The sequence below is a fragment of the Poecilia mexicana genome, unplaced genomic scaffold (genome assembly GCF_051168715.1).
Source record: "Poecilia mexicana isolate PSO_F unplaced genomic scaffold, ASM5116871v1 scaffold_7, whole genome shotgun sequence".
Classification (NCBI taxonomy): domain Eukaryota; kingdom Metazoa; phylum Chordata; class Actinopteri; order Cyprinodontiformes; family Poeciliidae; genus Poecilia; species Poecilia mexicana.
Window position 1 is genome coordinate 29,130,855 of NW_028263376.1, and position 19,518 is coordinate 29,150,372.

General features: G+C 41.0%; 1 protein-coding gene across 1 annotated transcript; it reads right to left on the minus strand.

Annotated features, from left to right (window-relative positions):
- Positions 1-319: 319 nt before the first annotated feature.
- Positions 320-18,465, minus strand: rimkla (ribosomal modification protein rimK like family member A). The gene is made up of 5 exons (XM_014973127.2): positions 17,209-18,465; positions 9,697-9,927; positions 7,972-8,058; positions 6,714-6,917; positions 320-4,119 (listed from the first exon to the last, which is right to left on the minus strand). Exons 1-5 carry the CDS (start codon positions 17,369-17,371, stop codon positions 3,599-3,601), a joined length of 1,206 nt encoding a protein of 401 aa, XP_014828613.1. The 5' UTR covers positions 17,372-18,465; the 3' UTR covers positions 320-3,598.
- Between the last annotated feature and the right edge of the window lie 1,053 nt (positions 18,466-19,518).

Genomic DNA, 19,518 nt, shown 5'->3' on the forward strand with positions numbered 1-19,518 from the left:
AGAATCTTAAACTTTCTCAACAGCGATGTAAAACACTCACTTTCAGTTCTGTCAAATACTTGATGGCAGTTGTTGCACAACTAAGTTATTAAGTTTATTGGGCTTTTTCTTTTACCAAACACCAAGGTGATATGGGTTACTTTTTCTGTCATAAATGACGACCTTTTAAAATTGTGTTCATAGTTAGGTTACCTTTATCTGATAATTGTTTTGATGATCTGAAATATCTAAGTGTGACAAAACGGGAAAACCAGACAGAAATGACAATCATACAAATGACAATCATCTAAAAGCATGTAATAAAAAGCAAAAGAGCACATTTTCGTTGGTTTGAATAATGACTCTTTATTTTTAATCAAAAAAAAGAAAAAAAAAAAAAGAGCGGGATCTGTATTTACATGATTTTGGACATTTGTGAACAACAATCTTGTGTCAGAAACAAAAAGAATAAAGGTCAATGACATTTGCTAAGACAGTTTCTATGCAACCGCGGTCATATTTTCCATCTTAGCAATCTTGAACTCCCTAGTAAATAGTTTATGTATCATGAGCGGAGAGCTGCAGCGAGTCACATAAGCTCCAATGTAGTTTAGATCTTGCAAATAAAAGTATGCTGGAAATCTTTCAGCAACTAAAACCTCCTTTGAAATGTCTAGGTACGATTCTTTGTCAAAATATTCTTTGCTATGTTCTCTATTAGTGTTAACTGTACTGACCTACAAAAAAAAGAAAAAAAAAAGGTTACTGTTTTTTGGCATTTACATTTTTGTTCAAACAAAAACTTGAATAATTCTAATTTCCCTTTTTAGTTTCATGAGCAAATAGTTATGGAGGATAGCATTGGACATGTAATAGTAACCTTTTTAAACAGCAGTTCACAGCTTCCCACCCAGTTACACAAGCTCGTCCACAGACTTTACTCCTGACGTCTGTCTCATTTACTGAATTTTTTCGTCATGGCAGCTGACTAATAAAGACCAGGCATGACTGAAAACAGCTTATGATTTTGCTCTCACCCTAAAAAATCAGAGTTAAGACAATCTGACCGCACTATCGGAGCTAGCAGGGTAATGCTGACGAGATGTGCTCTGTCGTGATATAAATTAATTATCACACAACAGGATCTGCGTGAGACGAACAAGTGTTTCTTTCCTGTCGATGGCTATTTATGCCTGGGATCTTCACCGATGTACAAGATGTACAAATACAAGCTTTAATGCAGAGTCAAAGACAAGACGGGGAATGTTACAGTCCACCCAGCGAAGTGTTCGGGATGTTGCCGGCCACGCTCGCCGTACTCGCGCGTTTGCCAATGTAGACATGAACAGATTTCACAGCTTTTGATCGTTTTGATCATGTAGATACCAAACAACATCACAGTAGTGTTGTAAACGGTGTGGAGCCACTGCGATCACCCGACACGAGAGATTCAAATAAAAGCTGCCCTTTCTCCACCCCTCACGCCCCGGTTAACATGCCGAACCCTCCAGCAGGACGATGTTTGACCCCAGACAGGAAAGTTTGGCCCACGACAAAGGAAAAGGGGGGGGGAGGGGGAAACAAGCTTCACAGAGGTTTCACTTTATTGAGACAATATTAGTGCACACAAACCACTTTTTTTTTTCTTCTTCAAAAATCCCATAAATTAGGAAGAAAACATGGAACAATTATGAAACAAGCAAGGAAAAAAGTGCATGTTAACCATGGTATACACCACATGTCATACTGTAGTTTACAACCTTTTTTCATTGTTGTTTTTTTTTTTTCTCGTTGTTGTTTTGGTCTACGTGTAAGTATGTGTTATGTTTATGACATGTTTTAAGCTTGGATGGATATTCCATACCTTTGTTGGAAGGGTCAGGACTGAGATCCAGGCTGCTTCCCTGAGTTGTGTTCAACAGAAAGGGTTGCAAGCCTAAAAAAAGACGACTATGTGGACGATTCGGGATTTTTACTTGTGCTTTTGATCAAAGTTGGCCTGATAATATTCCCAAGTAATGGACAATACTGTCTCCTGCCTTATTCCTCTCCTATAAGGTACATAGAAGGTAAATCCAGAGGAACAAAAGCTGCAAATGATAAAGTTTTGGCTGCTGAAATCTCTGGATTTTTCTATATTCTATAAGGGGGGGAAAAAAACAACAACAAAAAGAAAACATTCTGTTAAAGACAATTTTAAAAATATATTTCCTTTTTTTCTCCTCTTTCTTTACAAGGTGGGTTGATTTTCTTCAACAACTAACAGAGGATTTATGAGAACAATAAAAATCTAGAGTTAACATGACTGTGAACTAACCGGATCCACGACTGTTAGCACCAAATTGCAGCTTCGGAGCCACAGGTCACAGGTCTGTACAATCTAGTTTGTCCACAGTAGCTTATAAAAAAAAAAAAAAATAATAATAATAATAATAAAAAATTTTTTAAAAAAAACAGCAACCTTGGCCATTTTTTTTCTGTCCGGCTGTTCCAGTTTCATCAGCTGCATACTAATAAGCCATGAAGTTAAATTTCGCTATCTAATACTTACAAAAAAAAAAAAAAAAAAAAAACTAACATAACATAAATGTTACACACAGTTATATTTTAGGTCCTAGACATGAAAGGAAGGGACACCAGGTCTGTAAGGTGTTAGGGCCTAAGCTGATATGTTCTGTATGTGTCTGTGATGTCCTATGGCAGTGAGACATCTCTGTTCTGAGGTATATTTTGCTTTCAGGTGATGACACGACTCGAATATGCTCTCATCTTTCCTAAAAAAAAATGTCGTCTAGGAGAGAAAATGACAAAGCTGTTTTAATAAAGTGCTAGGCATTTCGTGAGATTTTTTTAATTATTATTTTTTAAAAAGCAGATTGCTGCTGCTGCTGCTGGTAATCCAACACACAATCTAAAATGTAAACTGAAAAATGTTGTGAAATCATCTCGATGTATGAGTTTTAGCAGAACAGGACGACTACTTTCTGACGTCAAAGTTTGCACACCTGCAGTTTGGTCTCTCCGTCTTGTTATCTGTCATTTTCGGGAGCGATTCACTGCTAAGTAGGAACCGACAGAACGATATGCCTAGCGTCAGGGTACATTCAACCTAAAAATACTTCATTTTGCCCGCCATCAACCAAACCTTGCCACACCAGGAGAACCTTTATTTGCATTTTTTTTTCTTTTTGCATTGTGAGGAGGGTTAAAAACATGGCATTTACTAAAATTCTTCACCCATCCCAACATAAAAACAAATATACACCAGAAGAGGCCAGTTTTGGCAGGTATCTCATATGCTGTATGCCTTTGTGATAAGTTGACAGCATACATCGATTTTACATGCCTCCGTGGGATTTGAAAAAAATGCAAAGAAAGGAGAGTCAGGGGAGCAGCCGTAGATCTTTTTGCTCATCGGGAGAAGGCTCCAGTTTGGATGTTTGTCTCTGCTGTGTCAGAATGTGTGATCCGTTTCTCTCAGCTGTTTTTTTGTCATGAACATCTGTTTCAGGGTGATATGTGCGTAGTTGTTTGTTTCTTTATTTTAAACGAATGCTTGTACAAGTGTATGCGCTGTACGTGTGTGTGACTGTGGCGTGTATGCGAATTTGTTCGATTCTCACTCAGTCAATAGCTTGATCTCATTGGCCAGGAGGTTGTTGAAGTTGTACGCTGCGTCGGGGAGGTCGGGGAGGTCGGACAGGGCGGAGGCCGGCGAGCGGCGAGGCGACGACTGCGAGGGCTCGGCCAGCTCGGGGTCGCTTTCGCTGGAAGACGAGCCCACGCTCATGTTGCAGACGGCCTCCGGCAGGGAGCCTCCGCCCGCGTTCACCATGCACACCTCGGGCTCGCTGCTGGTCTCGCTGGTGCTGGACACAACGGACAGCAGCGACATCTTGCGAGTCAGGCGGCTGGGAAGCGTGGAGAGGGCAAAGTCAGCGATAATCCCCGCCACGTCGATCCCGCAGGCCTGGTCGAAGGCGATGAAGCCCACGTTGGCGTTGGCCTCGCAGACCACAAACGAGCCGTCGTTGAGCTGCAGGAGGTCGACGCCGCACACGTCCATGCCCAGGATGTTGGACACCTCGATGGCCAGCTGCTTGCCCTGCTCGCTCAGGGGGCACATCATCCCCACGCCACCTAAACGGTCAGAGACACCAGGCCAGGTCAGTGGATACACCGAATAAACAAACAGAACTGATTGTAGCCGATGCAGTAGAAAACCATGTGGGACGCATAAAGAAACATGAAATATTTAAATGAAAGCTATAACTGAAAAAACGGACTTCCTTTCTTCATTTCTAAAATCTTGTTCTGCTACATAAATAGTCTGCCAACCGATGACCTAATTATGTCACACAGCATCACATCTTCGTGCAGGCTAGCAGCAGGACTCATGCGCTGACATTGGAAATCAGCATCATCAACTTGAGTGCTGTGTCACTTTAAGTTCTAAGGGTGAATTAAACACAAGTGTTGATTCTGCACTGCCACACATTTGGAGGGATACAGTCTGAAACGCTGCCTCCCATTCACTGATGGCAGCAGAAGTGGAGTTAAAGCTTAGAGTAGGAGGAAGCTTTTCACAGATGAAATCAGGACGTGAATTATTTACCTAATGACAGTGCTGGTGAGAAGCTTGACTACACTCGTCTGGTTGTATTATTATATTATGCACATTTAGTAAATGCACTCTAACCATGTTTCCATGGGTGCACAGATACACACACACACACACAGACAAATGTTCTGATAAACACCTTTTGTAGGGTTTGTAGCCACGAGAAAGGTTTTGACTTTATTCTGGTTGGCTGTTTTTGAGGAGATATTCAATAATTTAAACCTCCATTTTTCTATTCACTTTTACCAAAGCACCAGGATTATCACATTAAAACAGACCTTCAAAATAAAAGAAAGTACCTGAGATCTGGTACATTGTTTTCAGGTTTACAAGCCAGTTCTGTGGCAGGAAAAATGTTCCCTTACTGGTCCCAATGGGGGAAAGTGAGGCTTTACATGAGCATAAAACACAAATGCCAGTAAATTAAAGACATAATAAAACAGCATAAATAAGAGTAGTTACATCTCTATATACCTATAAAAGTACAAATGCTCAAACATTGCACAATAGTTTAGAGCCCTTTGAAAGTAAACACTTTATGGTGGAGGTACTCAAATACATGCAAAATAATGAAATTGCAACAAATAAATATCCAACAGAATAGCTACAGAAGTGTGTGGTTTCTATGCAACTTGCTAAGGGACACTTATTCCAGTATTTAAAGAGTGCTTGAATATTTGAATGTGTATAGTTTTTATTCAGTGTGGATTAGGGCTGAAACGATTCCTCGAATGATTCGAGTACCTCGATTACTAAAATTCCTCGAGGAAAATTTACCTGCCTCGAAGCTTCGTTAATTTATGTTTTATTAGTTAGCGCACTGTGTTCCGGCCGGGACTTCATTTGCGTTGCGCGGAGCTCTCACTTCCGCCTCTGAGTTGTTGACAAAAGCTAAGTCTCAGCGGCATAAAGTCCAATCTTCAAGATTGGCCCGTGGGGATTTTATTGATTGATGATAATGCCCGACTTTTTATCGTTTTTGGGGAACCAATAAGCATCCTTAAAATGACTGGGGGAATACCTGGAGTACGGCAGCATTTCTCCTCCGGGGCTGCTGGTTGAAAGCGAACGGCGGGAAGAGCGCTGAGGTGAGCGGATAGCCTGAACAGGGCGGGCGGCTGAGTAGCTGATGCTTACCGTGTAAATGTAGCTTTACCGACGAACCGCACAATAAATTTCATATCCCGGTCTGAAGAAACGGGTGGCGGAGCGCATCGTACATGGCTGGTAGATGAGTTTCTGAGTGTGACCAGTGAAGGTGTCGTAAATATCCCGTATTGCTTCCCCCCGTGTTCGTCCCCCGGTCTAACGGTTCGTCAGTCCGCTGGTCTATTTCCTCCCCTCCACCCCATGTTACGTTCGTTCATTCGCCCTCTCTTCCCACTCCAGGCGGCATTTCCCGTATTTTCAAACCCAAAGCGTGACAGGTTAGGTGGCAAGGTGAGTTTAATTAATCTATTAAACTCACTGAAGATGAATACATAAACTAAAAGCTGGATCGTAGACATTTTTATAAGCATATTTGTGAGCCTGCCTCTTTGTTATTAAATTCAATATAATTTCAGATTTTTCTATAACTTTTCTTCTGGTTAACTTAGAAAGTGAGCTATTATTGTTACAGGTTAGTTTTCTAAACTACAAAAAAGCAACTGTTAGGGATGCTCAAATATGAAAAATTGGACTGATATTGATATCTGATAGTAACACCGGTATTATGCCAGATTTACCAATATTTCATTTTAGAATTTTTTTTAAAATCCGATTACTCGATTAATCGTAAGAATAATCGATAGATTACTCGATTACTAAAATATTCGTTTACAACAGCCCTAGTGTGGATTAAGGAAAGTTTTTTTAAAAAGACACAATTTCAAATATTTCTTTTAGTGACATAAGAAATGCCTCCAAAAAGGCACAAAAATTACTTCCTTGAGTGTATTTCAGCTTCTCTCTGAAACTGTATGCTGCAAAAGCCACCGCAATGAAAACACAGAAGTCTGGCAAATTAAAGATCAGTCGAAACGAAGCAGAGCGGCCAACTGTACGGATGAGGTAGCGAGGCGTGCGGGGTAATTAAACGTGTGTGATCGGTGCCTCTCAACTGTTTACCTACCCAGGGAGCAGTTGCTCTGCATGCGTCCGTCGGTGGAGCAGCGCAGCATGGAGCCAACGACACGGCCGCCCACCAGCACCACCCGCACGTCGCGGCCGTGAGACTCCTTCACGTACTCCTGAAACAAGTAGGGGGTATCGTGGCGGATCAAGTGACACAGATCCGTCAGGTGGTGTTTGTCGCGCGCCAGGAACACAGCCTTGCCTAAGAGAAGGAAGGAGAGACTAAATGAGGAGAAGAAAGGAAAAAATGAGCAACTCTTCAGGCCAACGTCACACACAGACTTGTTAAAGTTAAATAAATGTTCATATATTTGCAGGAGCGGTCCATTATGAAATGCGAGTTCAGGCTAAGCGGCTATTTTGCTTACAAGCAGCTGCTCTCTGGTGAGCAACTCCCATGTCTCAAAGTGCTGACAGGACTCTCAGAGCCTCTTCTCACACAGCATAGAAGATGCCCGTTTTAATTAGCTCTGCCTCTATGCTGGACCTCTGAGCTGTTCCAGCGATCAGCACTTTATAGCTGTGGGATCATGTATCCTAAAATGGTAATTACTCAGTGTTATTATCAGAATATATTGGGAAGAGGCCTCGATGCGAGTCAGATTATTGGTGTTGTGACACAATTATTATAAACTTTGAATTAACGCTCCAAAATGAGATTACATTTTGGTTTGGACATTTTAAATCTGTCCAATGCTAACAAATAATACCCAGACTAGACATTTGTTTACAGGCCTTAGTATCTGAAGGAAGCTGGGTTTCAACCACTGCAATGGTCAGCTAATAAGGAGACAACAAACAAGCATAAAAATGTCACAGTTATGGTTCAGCAGTGGCAGCCGTCCAGGAGAACAACGCTACGTGATGGAAGCCTCGGCTACCGAATACCACGGTCATTTCTTCATCGAGCCTCTAACAAAGCACTAGCTATGAATAGGAATAGGAATCAGCTAATGGTTCTTCATTAAGAACGGGCGCTTTGTCTTTGAGGCGGTATATTAACGGCTCAAGCCCCTTATGAACTCAGGGAAAATGATGAAGCGGAGCGCTCGTTTGTTAACTAGAAACACAGATTATTAACCCGTCTTTACAAGACTGGGTTTTGTGTTTGTGACAGCGGCGGAGTGGTAACCATTTAACACTCTGTCAATGAATTTCATGTCAGGGTGGGCTAAAATCCCCTTCATGTGGACAATTTGAAGTGCGTTGTGGTGACCTGGGTGAATGACAGGAAAGTAATGGCCGCATCGCCTTACCTCTGTGGCCACGTGCGTTCTTCACCACCACCGGGTATCCCAGCGGCTCTGCCTCGTCGATCATCTTACGGAAGTTGTCGTGCCCCCCTGAGAAATGCCCATCCAAACACCCACACACACACACCCACACACAGAAACATGCATCCACACCCACACATTAAAGTACATTAGGAGCTGCTCTTCCTCCTGTGACATGGTTCACACATCACAGCCAATCTGGCAGGACGAGCAGGGGGGGGGGGGTGGCGGGGAGAAGCACGTTGCCATGGAAACAAGAGTTACTCAAAACAGCGATGCTGTAGGAGTGCTGCCTGTGCTTGGATCTGTTGCCTTGGTTAGCAGAACAGAGGAGCAGAGTCACTGACCGATGCATGTCATGTAAGGCAGCCAAGCATATCTGACAGTGATTTATAATGGCGGCTTGTTTTGCGATATGCTTCGGCTTCCTGTTTTGAATTGGGGAGGGAATACAAAAAAATACAAAAAATAAAAAAAAACAGGTTACATAAATGAAGGTTTTCTCATTTCCCACCCCTGATGCGGTCTCAGAGTCTTCCTTCTCTTGCCTGCACTTACCTGGCATGCAGTCAAAGCAGCAGATGCAAACAACCCTGTGACTTGGCTCTTTCCTGGTGTGCTAAATCACATGTGTTTTCACTCAGACTAGAACAAAAAAAAAAAAAAAGGTGCCTGAAAGCGTGGAGGGAGACAGCAGATAACAAATCAACCGGTGAGCTGCTATGGTAGTCACTGGTAGAAGCAGCAAAGCAATTGCATGCTTTATTTTGGAAAATGAAAGGGCAAGGGGAGGTGCTGGTGGGGGGGGCTGGTTACATAAGCTCTCCAGCTGCTCTGCATGCATCGCCTGGCCTACTGTGCTCAGAAACACATGGAATGTAGGCCAAAAAGCCCCCGCTCATTCTTTTTTTTCCTCCCGCTGTCTCTATCCTTCCTTTTCTGCTGTCATGAAAACCACAGTAAAGCAGTTTTTTTTTTTTTTTTAAACACAAAGAAATGTGCACTGTTAGAAAAATCCACAACGCACGATAAATAAACACGAGAGGCTCTGCTGTACTCCTCGTCTTCTTTCCATTTATCAAAACTTTAATTGTTAGGTTTGTGTTTAAGCAGGAAATGCCTACGCAGGCTTTTAAAGTGCCTTCCACAACGGTTCATACACGGTTTTCTCAATGTTTCACAATTAAAAATCTGAAAAATCAGAAGAAAAGCTTCCCGCAGCATGATGGTGCTTCTGCCATGTTTCACAGTGCATTTAACAAACTCTACAGAGTTGGTTTTTCTCCATAATCAGCACTTTGTATCTATAGTCTATTAGATTAAAGCCCAATAACATACAATAAAGCTTGTGTTGGTCATTTAATACTGTGACAAAAAATGTAAGCGGTGTGATTACTTTCTCAAAGCACTATACAATAAAAATACAAGGTTTCATAATGAAGCTGAAGGAGAAGCTTCATATGATGTTTGCTGAATTTTTACAACTTCTTACAAGAAACCCTGGTTTTATCTACACCAGGTTTTATCTAAAGAAACATTTCATACTTTTTCCACAACTCTTGTGCAATGTGTTCCTTTAATGGATTTCAGGTTCAGAACATGGTCACCATAATGTTTGTTCTCATTCTGGGAAGTTGTAAAAATTGTACAGAACCTTGCTTTGCTTGTTGTTGTCATTAAAGAAGGTCTAAAAAAATATATTTTTACCGTAAGAGTAGGTGTCGGGAAGAGGGACCCCATGGCCAGCCAGTTCCTGGAAGGTCCAGAATTTGTTGACACAGTTGAGTATGGCCTGGGGCCGGTTGATCAGCCGGCAGCCCATCTTCTCCAGGTGGCGCAGCACGGTAATGTCACTGTCGGACTGCACCCAGGGCGTGGGGACTCGCACTAGCACCACCTGAGGATAAGATGTCACCAATTCCTGTTCCACCCGCAGACCTGGAGGAGGATCAGGAGGAAGGGTTGATGAATAACGGATAAGAAATGACTAATATTAATCAAGAAATGGGTGAATATTGATGTTTACAGTGGCTAGTTGATTGTTCAAAGGTTTAAATAAAAAAGTAGTTTAACTCAAGCCAAAAAAATATGCAAGAAGTCTTAGGTTTTTTGTGCTTTTCCTATTTTCATCACAACAGAACACATCACCAGCTGGAAAACACACGAAGCAGAAAAACATCAAACTGCACAATCTGCTCAACATCTTCGGTTTTTGTTGCCGTTTGACCCTCTGTTATCTAGAAACTACAGGTGTGAGCAAAACGCATGACTTGTTTTCTGTGTTCAGACGTCAAAAGGCCACGCAGCTGTATTTACACCTTTATTTTCCTGGTCACAAATAAAGTCTGGAAAAAATGTTTAAGGGCTTGGATGTCTGGCGCAAAAAAAAAAAAAAAAAAAACAGCCGACTCCACCTTTGGAAAATCGCATCCAGACCCAGTTTTCATACGAGTAGAAGGAGTAAGTTGGTCAATATAGTGCACCAAGCAGAGGCATGCAGGGACTGCAGCGAAACATGCACAACCCGATGATGCATGTTCTGAAAGTCCCTCCTGCCTTAGCTCTCAGTAGTACTGCAATATGCAGCTCATTGAGCAAGAACTAAACAGCTTTCGTGATATAATGGATTCACTGTTCTGTGGATTCAGTGTACCTCTGAACCGCTGAAATCCCAGGATTGCATCTCTTGATTTTAAAATATGCACTCAAATAAAAATATCCATGATATATTGGGCTATAATCAAGTCCAGTCTTCCATACCTTGTTTAATATGCAGTGGCATTTGTAAAAAAATACATAGTTTAACACATAACAGCAATAATTTTGGTTATTTAGCTTATCAAAAAACAATATTTTATTTTTAAAATAATTTTTAAAAATTATATTTTCACCATGTTATCCATTTATTTATTAATGTCACAGTTTGAAGCTAAATATTTAGCGCCAGACTAAACATTTTGTTAGCAAGCTACATACTTAGTTTTACAAACTAAACATTTAGTTAGGCAACTAAATGTTTAGATGAACACTAAATATTTAGGTTAACAAGATACATATTTATTTAGAGAGCCAAATAGTTAGCTTACAAGCTAAATAATTAGCTCCAAACTAAATATTTGGTTAGCAAGATAGTTAGCAAGCAAATATTTAGTTGGTTAACTGAATGCTTAGTTTGCTAAATAATGTTTTCGAGCTAAGTATTTAAATTGAAGCTAAATAAATAGTTAGTTGGTAAATTAAATATTTAGTTTGAAACTGACATTTGTCACAGTTTGAAGCTGTGACAAGAATGATTAACATGGTGAAAATATTAATTCCCATTTTTTCCTCTTATGACCAGCTAAATAACACAAATTATTACTGTTAATTTATGTCTGTGCAATTTCACACACGGCACCCCATAGTTTAATAGTCAAATACCGTCTTAATGCAAGTGGTGACCAGGATCTAAAATGTTTAGCTCTGCTTTATTGAAAGTCAAATCGACCTTGGCTTCCAATGCCTCAGCCTGACACCACTTTTTTTTCTCATGCAAATTCGAGCCGAGGAACAAAAGGCTATCTGAGCACGTCTGAATTGGTCACTGATCAGCCGTTTCAATTCAGGGTGGAATGAATTGACAAGGGGGGAGTACACAATCCTGTGAAGTATATTGCCGGCGAAACAGAAACTACACAGATTTGGCTCAAAAAGCACCTGTAAGCTTCCTTCTAGCGCTAACACCCTTATGAAGCCTCACAACAGAATCACATGAGTGCACTGCTTTGATATTTGCAGCACAGATGGCATATTCATCGGCCATGGACCACAGTTTGGCAGAATTTCATTGGAAAATTATTGTATTTTTTTTTTTTAGTTGGCACGCAGGAAGATTTTTCAGCCTGTGATCACAGCAACTCGTTTGGACGATTGGAACGAAGATGTGTGTATTTGCAAGTTCTCCGAGTCCAGACGACAGGAGGAGAAGACACATTTGCACAATGCATTCACTATGATGCGAGTTTTAGCCCTCATCCAAGCTGCAGGCTTTTCAGAGACGAGACAAAACATGCGGAGATCATTAGAGGTCAAGAGAAGCTGATATGTGGGCAGATGAATTTGAGCGTGGATTTATTTTTTTTGTACATATTGTTTTGTGTAAACAGGTAAAAAGAGGACGTGATTAAAGATAAAATAAACACCAGCCAGGAGGGCAGTGCTAGGAGGGAATGTGTCGCATTAAAATAGAAGAGCATGAAGAAGTCATGAAAAGATCCCCGCCCCTCCTGTTTCTCCTCGTCCCCTTCCTCTTGACGATCTCGGCAAAGAAGCGGGAGGATTCATTGCCTCTCTCCATTCAGCACTCTCGCACACACTGGTGGTTTTTGCAGGCACCATGAGTGCTGTTACAGTGGGAAGCGTCAGGGGATGTGCTCTCATGGTTTTTGACAGACAGTATTCACAGCGCTCGTCTCCGTCTCCAGGGGGACCAAACAGAGACCAATGAGCAAGCCGGATGAATCAGCCCTATTCATCAGCACGAGTGTGTGTGTGTGCTTTTGGCTGTCTGTCATGTGACCGTCATAAAAAAAAAAAAAACTATAAAAGAAACTTTGCAATTTAGTTGGATAATGATTCGAGAACACAGTAGTGTTCTAGGAATTCAGTCGGTTTATATTAAAAACCGAGAGGGCTGTGTTTTATTGTTGGTTCCGCCGATCAAACTGTTTCCACTTTATTCAACGGACTGTGTAGGTTCGTCCCATTTCCATCCTGACCAACAAAGCTTTAAAGAATAGCGGGCATTCTATACATGCCGCTGTAACGTCACAAAGCAGACTGACAAACGCTGCTCCAGTGTGTCTGGCTGGTCAGTCAGTCATGTCCATCCTGAAAGCACTGTAATTCACTGCCCAGTCTGACTTAAGCTTACTAAACCCTTTTTCTTTGGTTTGATAGCAAACTAAAGAGCTGCCTGTTTTAGCTGCCACATATGTTCATACCAGCAGCAAACATGAGACCAGACTAAATTAAAGAAATCCATGGATTGTTTTAATATTTACATAATTTAAATTAAGGCACTGAAGACACTGTAAAATGTGACTAAAAATGAGTTATGAGCTACACAACACCGAAGGAGCCGGGAAGAATATTAATTACTAGATGCTACGCTATACTAAAGAGATTGTGACACTTTCAAATTGTGATATTTTGATGTAGTAACACCTACTGTAACTGGTTGCTTGAATAAATGACAGATTAGGATACGTTTTATACTTGTACAAAGCGTGAACTGATGACTGGTGTCAAGTAACAGCAAGCAGCTCAATGTCAAAACAGGTCTGCTGAAAAATTGCTAACTTATGCCTTCAAGCACTTTTAGTGAAATGCCAGAGTAAGTGTGTTGCACTACCTAAACTGTTTTGAGGAGCTGCCAGAGAATGCATAATCCCATTCAGAAAGACAACGTTTGGTTAATATTAGTTTAAAGCTTCACATAAGTGACATTCTGAATCTGGACTTTTTGCGTCCAAACAAAAAGGCAAAGCTTTTCTGAGGATCACAGCTGTTATTGTTGGATATTTTCCATGACAACTTCATCATGCACATGTTTTTGCTTACGTTTAGTCATCATTTAATCTTTGTAATTTATAATGTTTCATTATTAAGATATTGTTTCTCAAAGTTATATCCTATAGACGCAGTTTTGCATCAGGGCTTGCTAATAAAAAAAACTGGCCTGAAGGCAAACTCTGGTACATTTTTACTGAACCTCTCAGCTGTTTATTAATGAATGCATTTCTGTCACTTACAAGAAGACAAAGAGCGGTACCCACTATTGTTAAAAACATATGGCAACATGAAACCTACCAGTGTTAAGCAAGGAGGAGCCGACTGCTCCTGCAGGCCTGACTTACTAACCTGTTAATATCAGCTTGTCACACTGGCATTACTCTATAAAGAACAGAATGAGATCAAATATCCCGAATAGCCTTGTTTATTTAAAAATCATTTCTACACTTAGCAAGTGTCCATTCTATAGTTTTTTTTTCATCCTATAGATTTTTATTTTAAGTTTGTGTGAAACTGAGATATTGTATAAATGTTAGCGATAACATTATAGTTATATTAATCAAGATGTTTTACATTTTTAAAAGTGGTAAGAATAATTCCATCTTTTCTTTTGCTTAAAATAAAAGCAATTTAGATTAGTAAACATATATATATATATATATATATATATATATATATATATATATATATATATATATATATATATATATATATATATATTTCATTAATGCTGTGATAGTTTGTACTGGCTATTGCCTTTGCAGCTCTGTTGTTAATAACGGAAATTTATTTCCTCTTTCACTCTGTAATTTTGTACATCCGGTATTAGTAATCAATACAACTTAGATGGAGATTGAGTAGACTATTACGTAAATATGGACTTGTGTTAGCAGACTAACTTACAGAATAACTTAGTATTAAAAAAAGGAGTATTGTAATTTTTTTACCTGTAATGTAAGCTTTATTACATTGTAACATGGCTGGTTGTACAGAAACAACACAAATTACTCGCATTCCAGCTGAAGCAATTACTTTTGCATTAGAAAATATAAAGTTCAAAGGCTTTAAGTCATTAAGCAAACACTGCTCTATTGGCTACTTGCAACCATACAAATTCCTTATCTAAATGCTTGGTCAAACTTGGATCATATGATCAGAGGGTAAATAGTGTGATCCTTTTCAGCAGCGAGACTTTCAGTTAACGGTGATTTGGCGGTCTACGCTGCCTTTCTGATGTCATCATAACCAATTAGAGACACCAGGAAACAAGCACAACTATATATTTAGCTTAGTTTAGTTTAAGAATAAATATGGAAATGTGTGGTTTCTGAGAAAATGTATTTTATGTCTAGATAAGAAAAACAACAAGATAGGAGCTTATTTGCGAAAAGCAATAAAATGCAAATGGATCCTTTTTGGGCTCAAAGTTATCCTCAGCAAACTGGACTACATTTGCAACTTGGTCAATAAAATAGGTCACATCACAGCTCTGCAATGAGACAACACTAAGTAACTTAAACATAACATCTGTCTGAATAGACTGAATATGTAAAACAAACAAACAAACAAACAAACAAAAAACAATAATTTAAGCAACAAATACTCGGGTTAACCTATTATGTCATAGTTGTTACAAGTTGAGTCAATACTTCCTGAGAAATAAAGCATTATTTTCATAACACTACTGATGCTCACATAGCTTCCAGTGGTGAACAAAGTTCACGGTATCTCAGTCTTCCATGTTCACTGGCACAAACATGCTGCATTTATCATCAGCGGGTAATGCTACGCCCACTGCCACGCACCAGGAACACAGAGGCTTATGAAAACCATTGATGTCAGGGCTTTAAATATATCCAATCATGGGATGTGAAATGCTGCTCGCAGACTGGGCTGCTGGGTTCAGCTGTTTTATGGCAGCCGAGATTATTCGTCATCAAAAACAACTAGTGTTGCCGCTATTAGAGATGCCTCCATCTACATTCGCACTGAAACCACTAAACTGGGCCAGACTTGGATTGTAAGCTGGTCCTGTCTAATTTATAACAGTGATATGTCTTTGTTTATTCTGCTCTTTGCTCTAGTTTTGCATCCCAATCCACGTGTATTTTCATGCAGTGCCGTAGAATCCAAAAAGTCCTTTTTTTTTTCCAATCTAGGTTTAAATAGTTGATCTACAGGATCTATGGTTAACCCATTCATATAACACATGCATTTTGTGACTTCCCACGTAGGAAGACTTCGTCACAGACAATCTGTCCACTTGTTCTTAATCTGTGATGTCAAGCCAAGGCTCAAGAGACATTTGTACGAACACTTAAAGCCAGTATGGATTACCAGCCAAACTAAGAACCCTGTTTGTGAGTATCCCACTAAGCCACAGATCTGGACAGTGATCCACCTGGAAAACGTGAATTAACCCATGTGATCTCTCAATGGGTATTCAGGACATTTAAACATTCCTATTTAGTTACAGATTAGCCTGGTTGTTGGGTCAGACTGCTTTGTGTCTGCCTCTTTCCAGTTTTAAAGATGCCTGGTAATTAATTGCATGCGCAAATCGTCAACATGGCTGACAAATGCAACAAGCTCGTTCGGCAGGACGATGTGTGAGACCCATCCCAACCCATCCTGCATTTTCTCCTGTCTATTCACCCTCTGCTAATTTCAAACTACAGCATTTATGTGCTAATTTAGACCCTCACACCTCTCATCCAGTGCCCCAGCCCCACTTCACACCATACTCACAAATTCCATGTCAATCTGTTTATTTTAAAGCTGCTCTTTGGCACTATCAGCCTACCAAGGCCTTCTGCTGCATATGAAATGTTTTGATCCCAGATACAGACTCCACGTTGGCAATGCAGACATACCAGTCAGTGATCAACAACAATTGACAGTCAAAATATAGTCCTGACTGCTCCTTTACCAAAGCCCTTTCAAAACTATGTTTCAGTTTGATACATTTTAGCCAGGATCAAATTAGACTGTACTAAATTTGAATCTGTCCAGATTGTACTGGACTGGCTACATTTCAGTACAACGAACTGGAGCCGTTTATCTTGAAAAGTCCTTGAGATGACATTTGTTGTTGATTAACTTTAGCTGTGCACACTAACTGAAATGAATTATGAGCAAAAGCCTTGAAAATATCAACATATGGTGATGCTGTAGCTGCATTGAGGTAAGGTGCATTCCCTGATTATACATCTGAAATAATTGTTTGAATTAAGAACACTTTATTTCAGCAAATGCAACCCCCCCCAAAAAAACAGAGTGACGTAAAAAAAAATAAAAATAACCAAAGCTACATTTCCCACGCATGGACTACCTTGTACGTATCAAATATATGTTTAAACATATCCAGCTGATTAGCTTATATGGGCGGGAAATGCAGCACATTCAGCAGAATTAAATCAAGCGTCAATCTCTTCCGTCAATCAGCAGGCAGTCTAGCTTGAAAGTGGGTTAGGCGGTCATTGCTGTGCTGCTCCTCTTCCTCGCTAGAAGGCAGACCGGGCAAGCCCTACTTGGCACCGGTCTGATCGCAAAACAATAACCATCCGCCTTTAAGTTCGAGCAAAAACGTAAACACGTAGCAATCCGCATCAAAACGCATAATCATCATATTTTTGATCAAACATGAGTTAGCTCAGCGATACTTGCCTAGCTGCCCTTGGCTGATCGTCAGCACGATCTGATCCATGAGAAGGTAGCGGAATTCAACATCCTCGTCGGCGCAGCGCTCCTTCAGAGCCCGGAGGATCTGGACCTGAGGGTACTCCTGGCTGATACGCCGGTCGGTCACGAACCAAACCCGAGAGCACATTGTTTGTAGTGTGGATTTGCTAGCGAAACAGCTGAAAAATACGCCGTGGAGTGAAGAGAGGTGGTGGTGGGGGTGGCAGGCAGGTGTGTGGTGGGAGCGCGGGATTCGGGCGGCACAGATGCTCTCACAATGGAGGCGAGCGGTGAGAGCTGGCTGAAAATGTGGCTTAAAAACAAGACCACTTTGCTCAACCGCTGTCTGGACCGAACCGGCTCGGGTGAAAACTGTTCAGTACCTTTGTTTTCCGTTGCTTCCGGCCATTTAGTCTGGTCGTGGATTGGATCGTCGAACTCCAAGCGAGAGAGAGAAAAAAGAAAGAAACTAGTTCGAGACAGAGAGGAAGAAAATGAGGGTGTTTTCGCCTCCCTTTCGACCGAGACGCAGCTTTCCTGCCACCGAGGCAAACAAAGCTAGAGCCTCGCCGCTTCGGGTTCCCGGCTGAGGAGTCAAAACCGATACAAAAAAAAAAAGTTTCTTTTTCAACGCAACAGCGACTATCAAAACAGCTAAACTGAAACAAGCTAACCGATGCAACAACTATCTATCTGGTCAGTTTGGCTGCTATCCACGCGGTATTGGTGCTGAAAAGTGCACGCGCTTTAGTTTACAACTCCACTCCTCCGCGTCTCGTGCCCTGCCCCAAAACAAAGGCTCGGACGGTAGATGGCCAATCGCAACTCGTGTAGAGTCTCGGTGTCCACGCAGCAGCCGGAAAAGGTGGGCGAGTCTCGATCACTTGAACCAATGAGGGAAGAGAAAACGTAATGAGTGGGGGAGAACAGGAGGGTCGAGGCTATTGGTGGCGCGCGGAATGCAGCGAGAAGCACTGCGAGAGACGTCTGCAGGGCGCTCGAGACCGCGCATTCTCCGAACCGGTTCAGACCAGCCCTGTGAGGAGCTTTTGGCTAACCACGGCGTTGTCTCCCCAAAGCGCCGGAAATAAACTAAGGTCATTACATGCCAGAAATACCACAACCTGGAGCCTTTTCTAATTTTATGTATTAATTTGAGGAGGCAAAAAGTGGTTTATTTAAAAAATAAGATGCATTTTGATTATGGCTATTGTTTACCAACGCCATCTAGGGACAGATGTGTCGACTGGGAGAAATTATGCCGCTGACCCACTTCTCCCTCCCTCCCCTCTTTTTGTGGAGACGAACTACTTGGTTACTGCTATTGGATAGGGAAAGATCTATAAAAGCAGGACACTGCATGCATTTGAATGAACTTTTTAATAACACCAGTATCCTACACAGGGTATAACTCGGAAGCTATTTAGTTGTCAAGTAACCCCAGTCCACAACAAATGTCATTTTGAGACACTTTAGAAGACAAACATATCCATTGTGGTGGATATAAAAAGTCTATACACCCTTATTTAAATGGCAGGTTTCTGGGGCTTTGTGCATTATTTATTTATGAGAATTACCCTGTATTACTCAGCAAATCTGTTGGGTGGGGGAATACAAAAAATAAAAGAGCTGCAATAATCTGGTTGCATAGAATGCATAACTCTTTGCTGAACCACATTTTGATTCACTACCTGGATGCAGGCTTACAATTCATTAACCAGATATAATATTGTAATGGAAAATTTTATAATGGGATCCTCACCCCTCTTCTGCTTTAGGTATTTCTGCATAGTCTTATCATGAGATTGGTCAAGCTGCTCTCACATAAACGTCTACAGTGTCATATAACAGCAGGGGAGAGCTCCTTGATCCTGGAGACTATCTTAAGTGTTACTTCCCCATCATAGAACTTATCTGCCCTCTTTAGCATGAAAGAAGAATCCCCTATCCTTAACAATAGACAAATGGCAAGACCATCTGCGTTGGGCTCCACACTTTCTGTTCTCACCTTGCAAGGTTTTAATAAATTTCTTATTTCTTCTTATCCAGACTCTTGCTAAAGTAATTTCTTCCATGATAAATATAAAAAATATTACTTTAAAAATCATCCATCAATTGTCTATCTGCTTAGTGTTGCGGGGTTTCAGGTTTGCCTATTTTCAGTGGTTACTGGGCAAAAGGCGGCGTAAACCCTGAACAAGTCATCACTCCAACACAAAGACACACAGCCATGCACAAGCTCATACCTAAGGGCAATTTAGAGTATTCAATTGACCTACTGGTCGTCATGCTTTT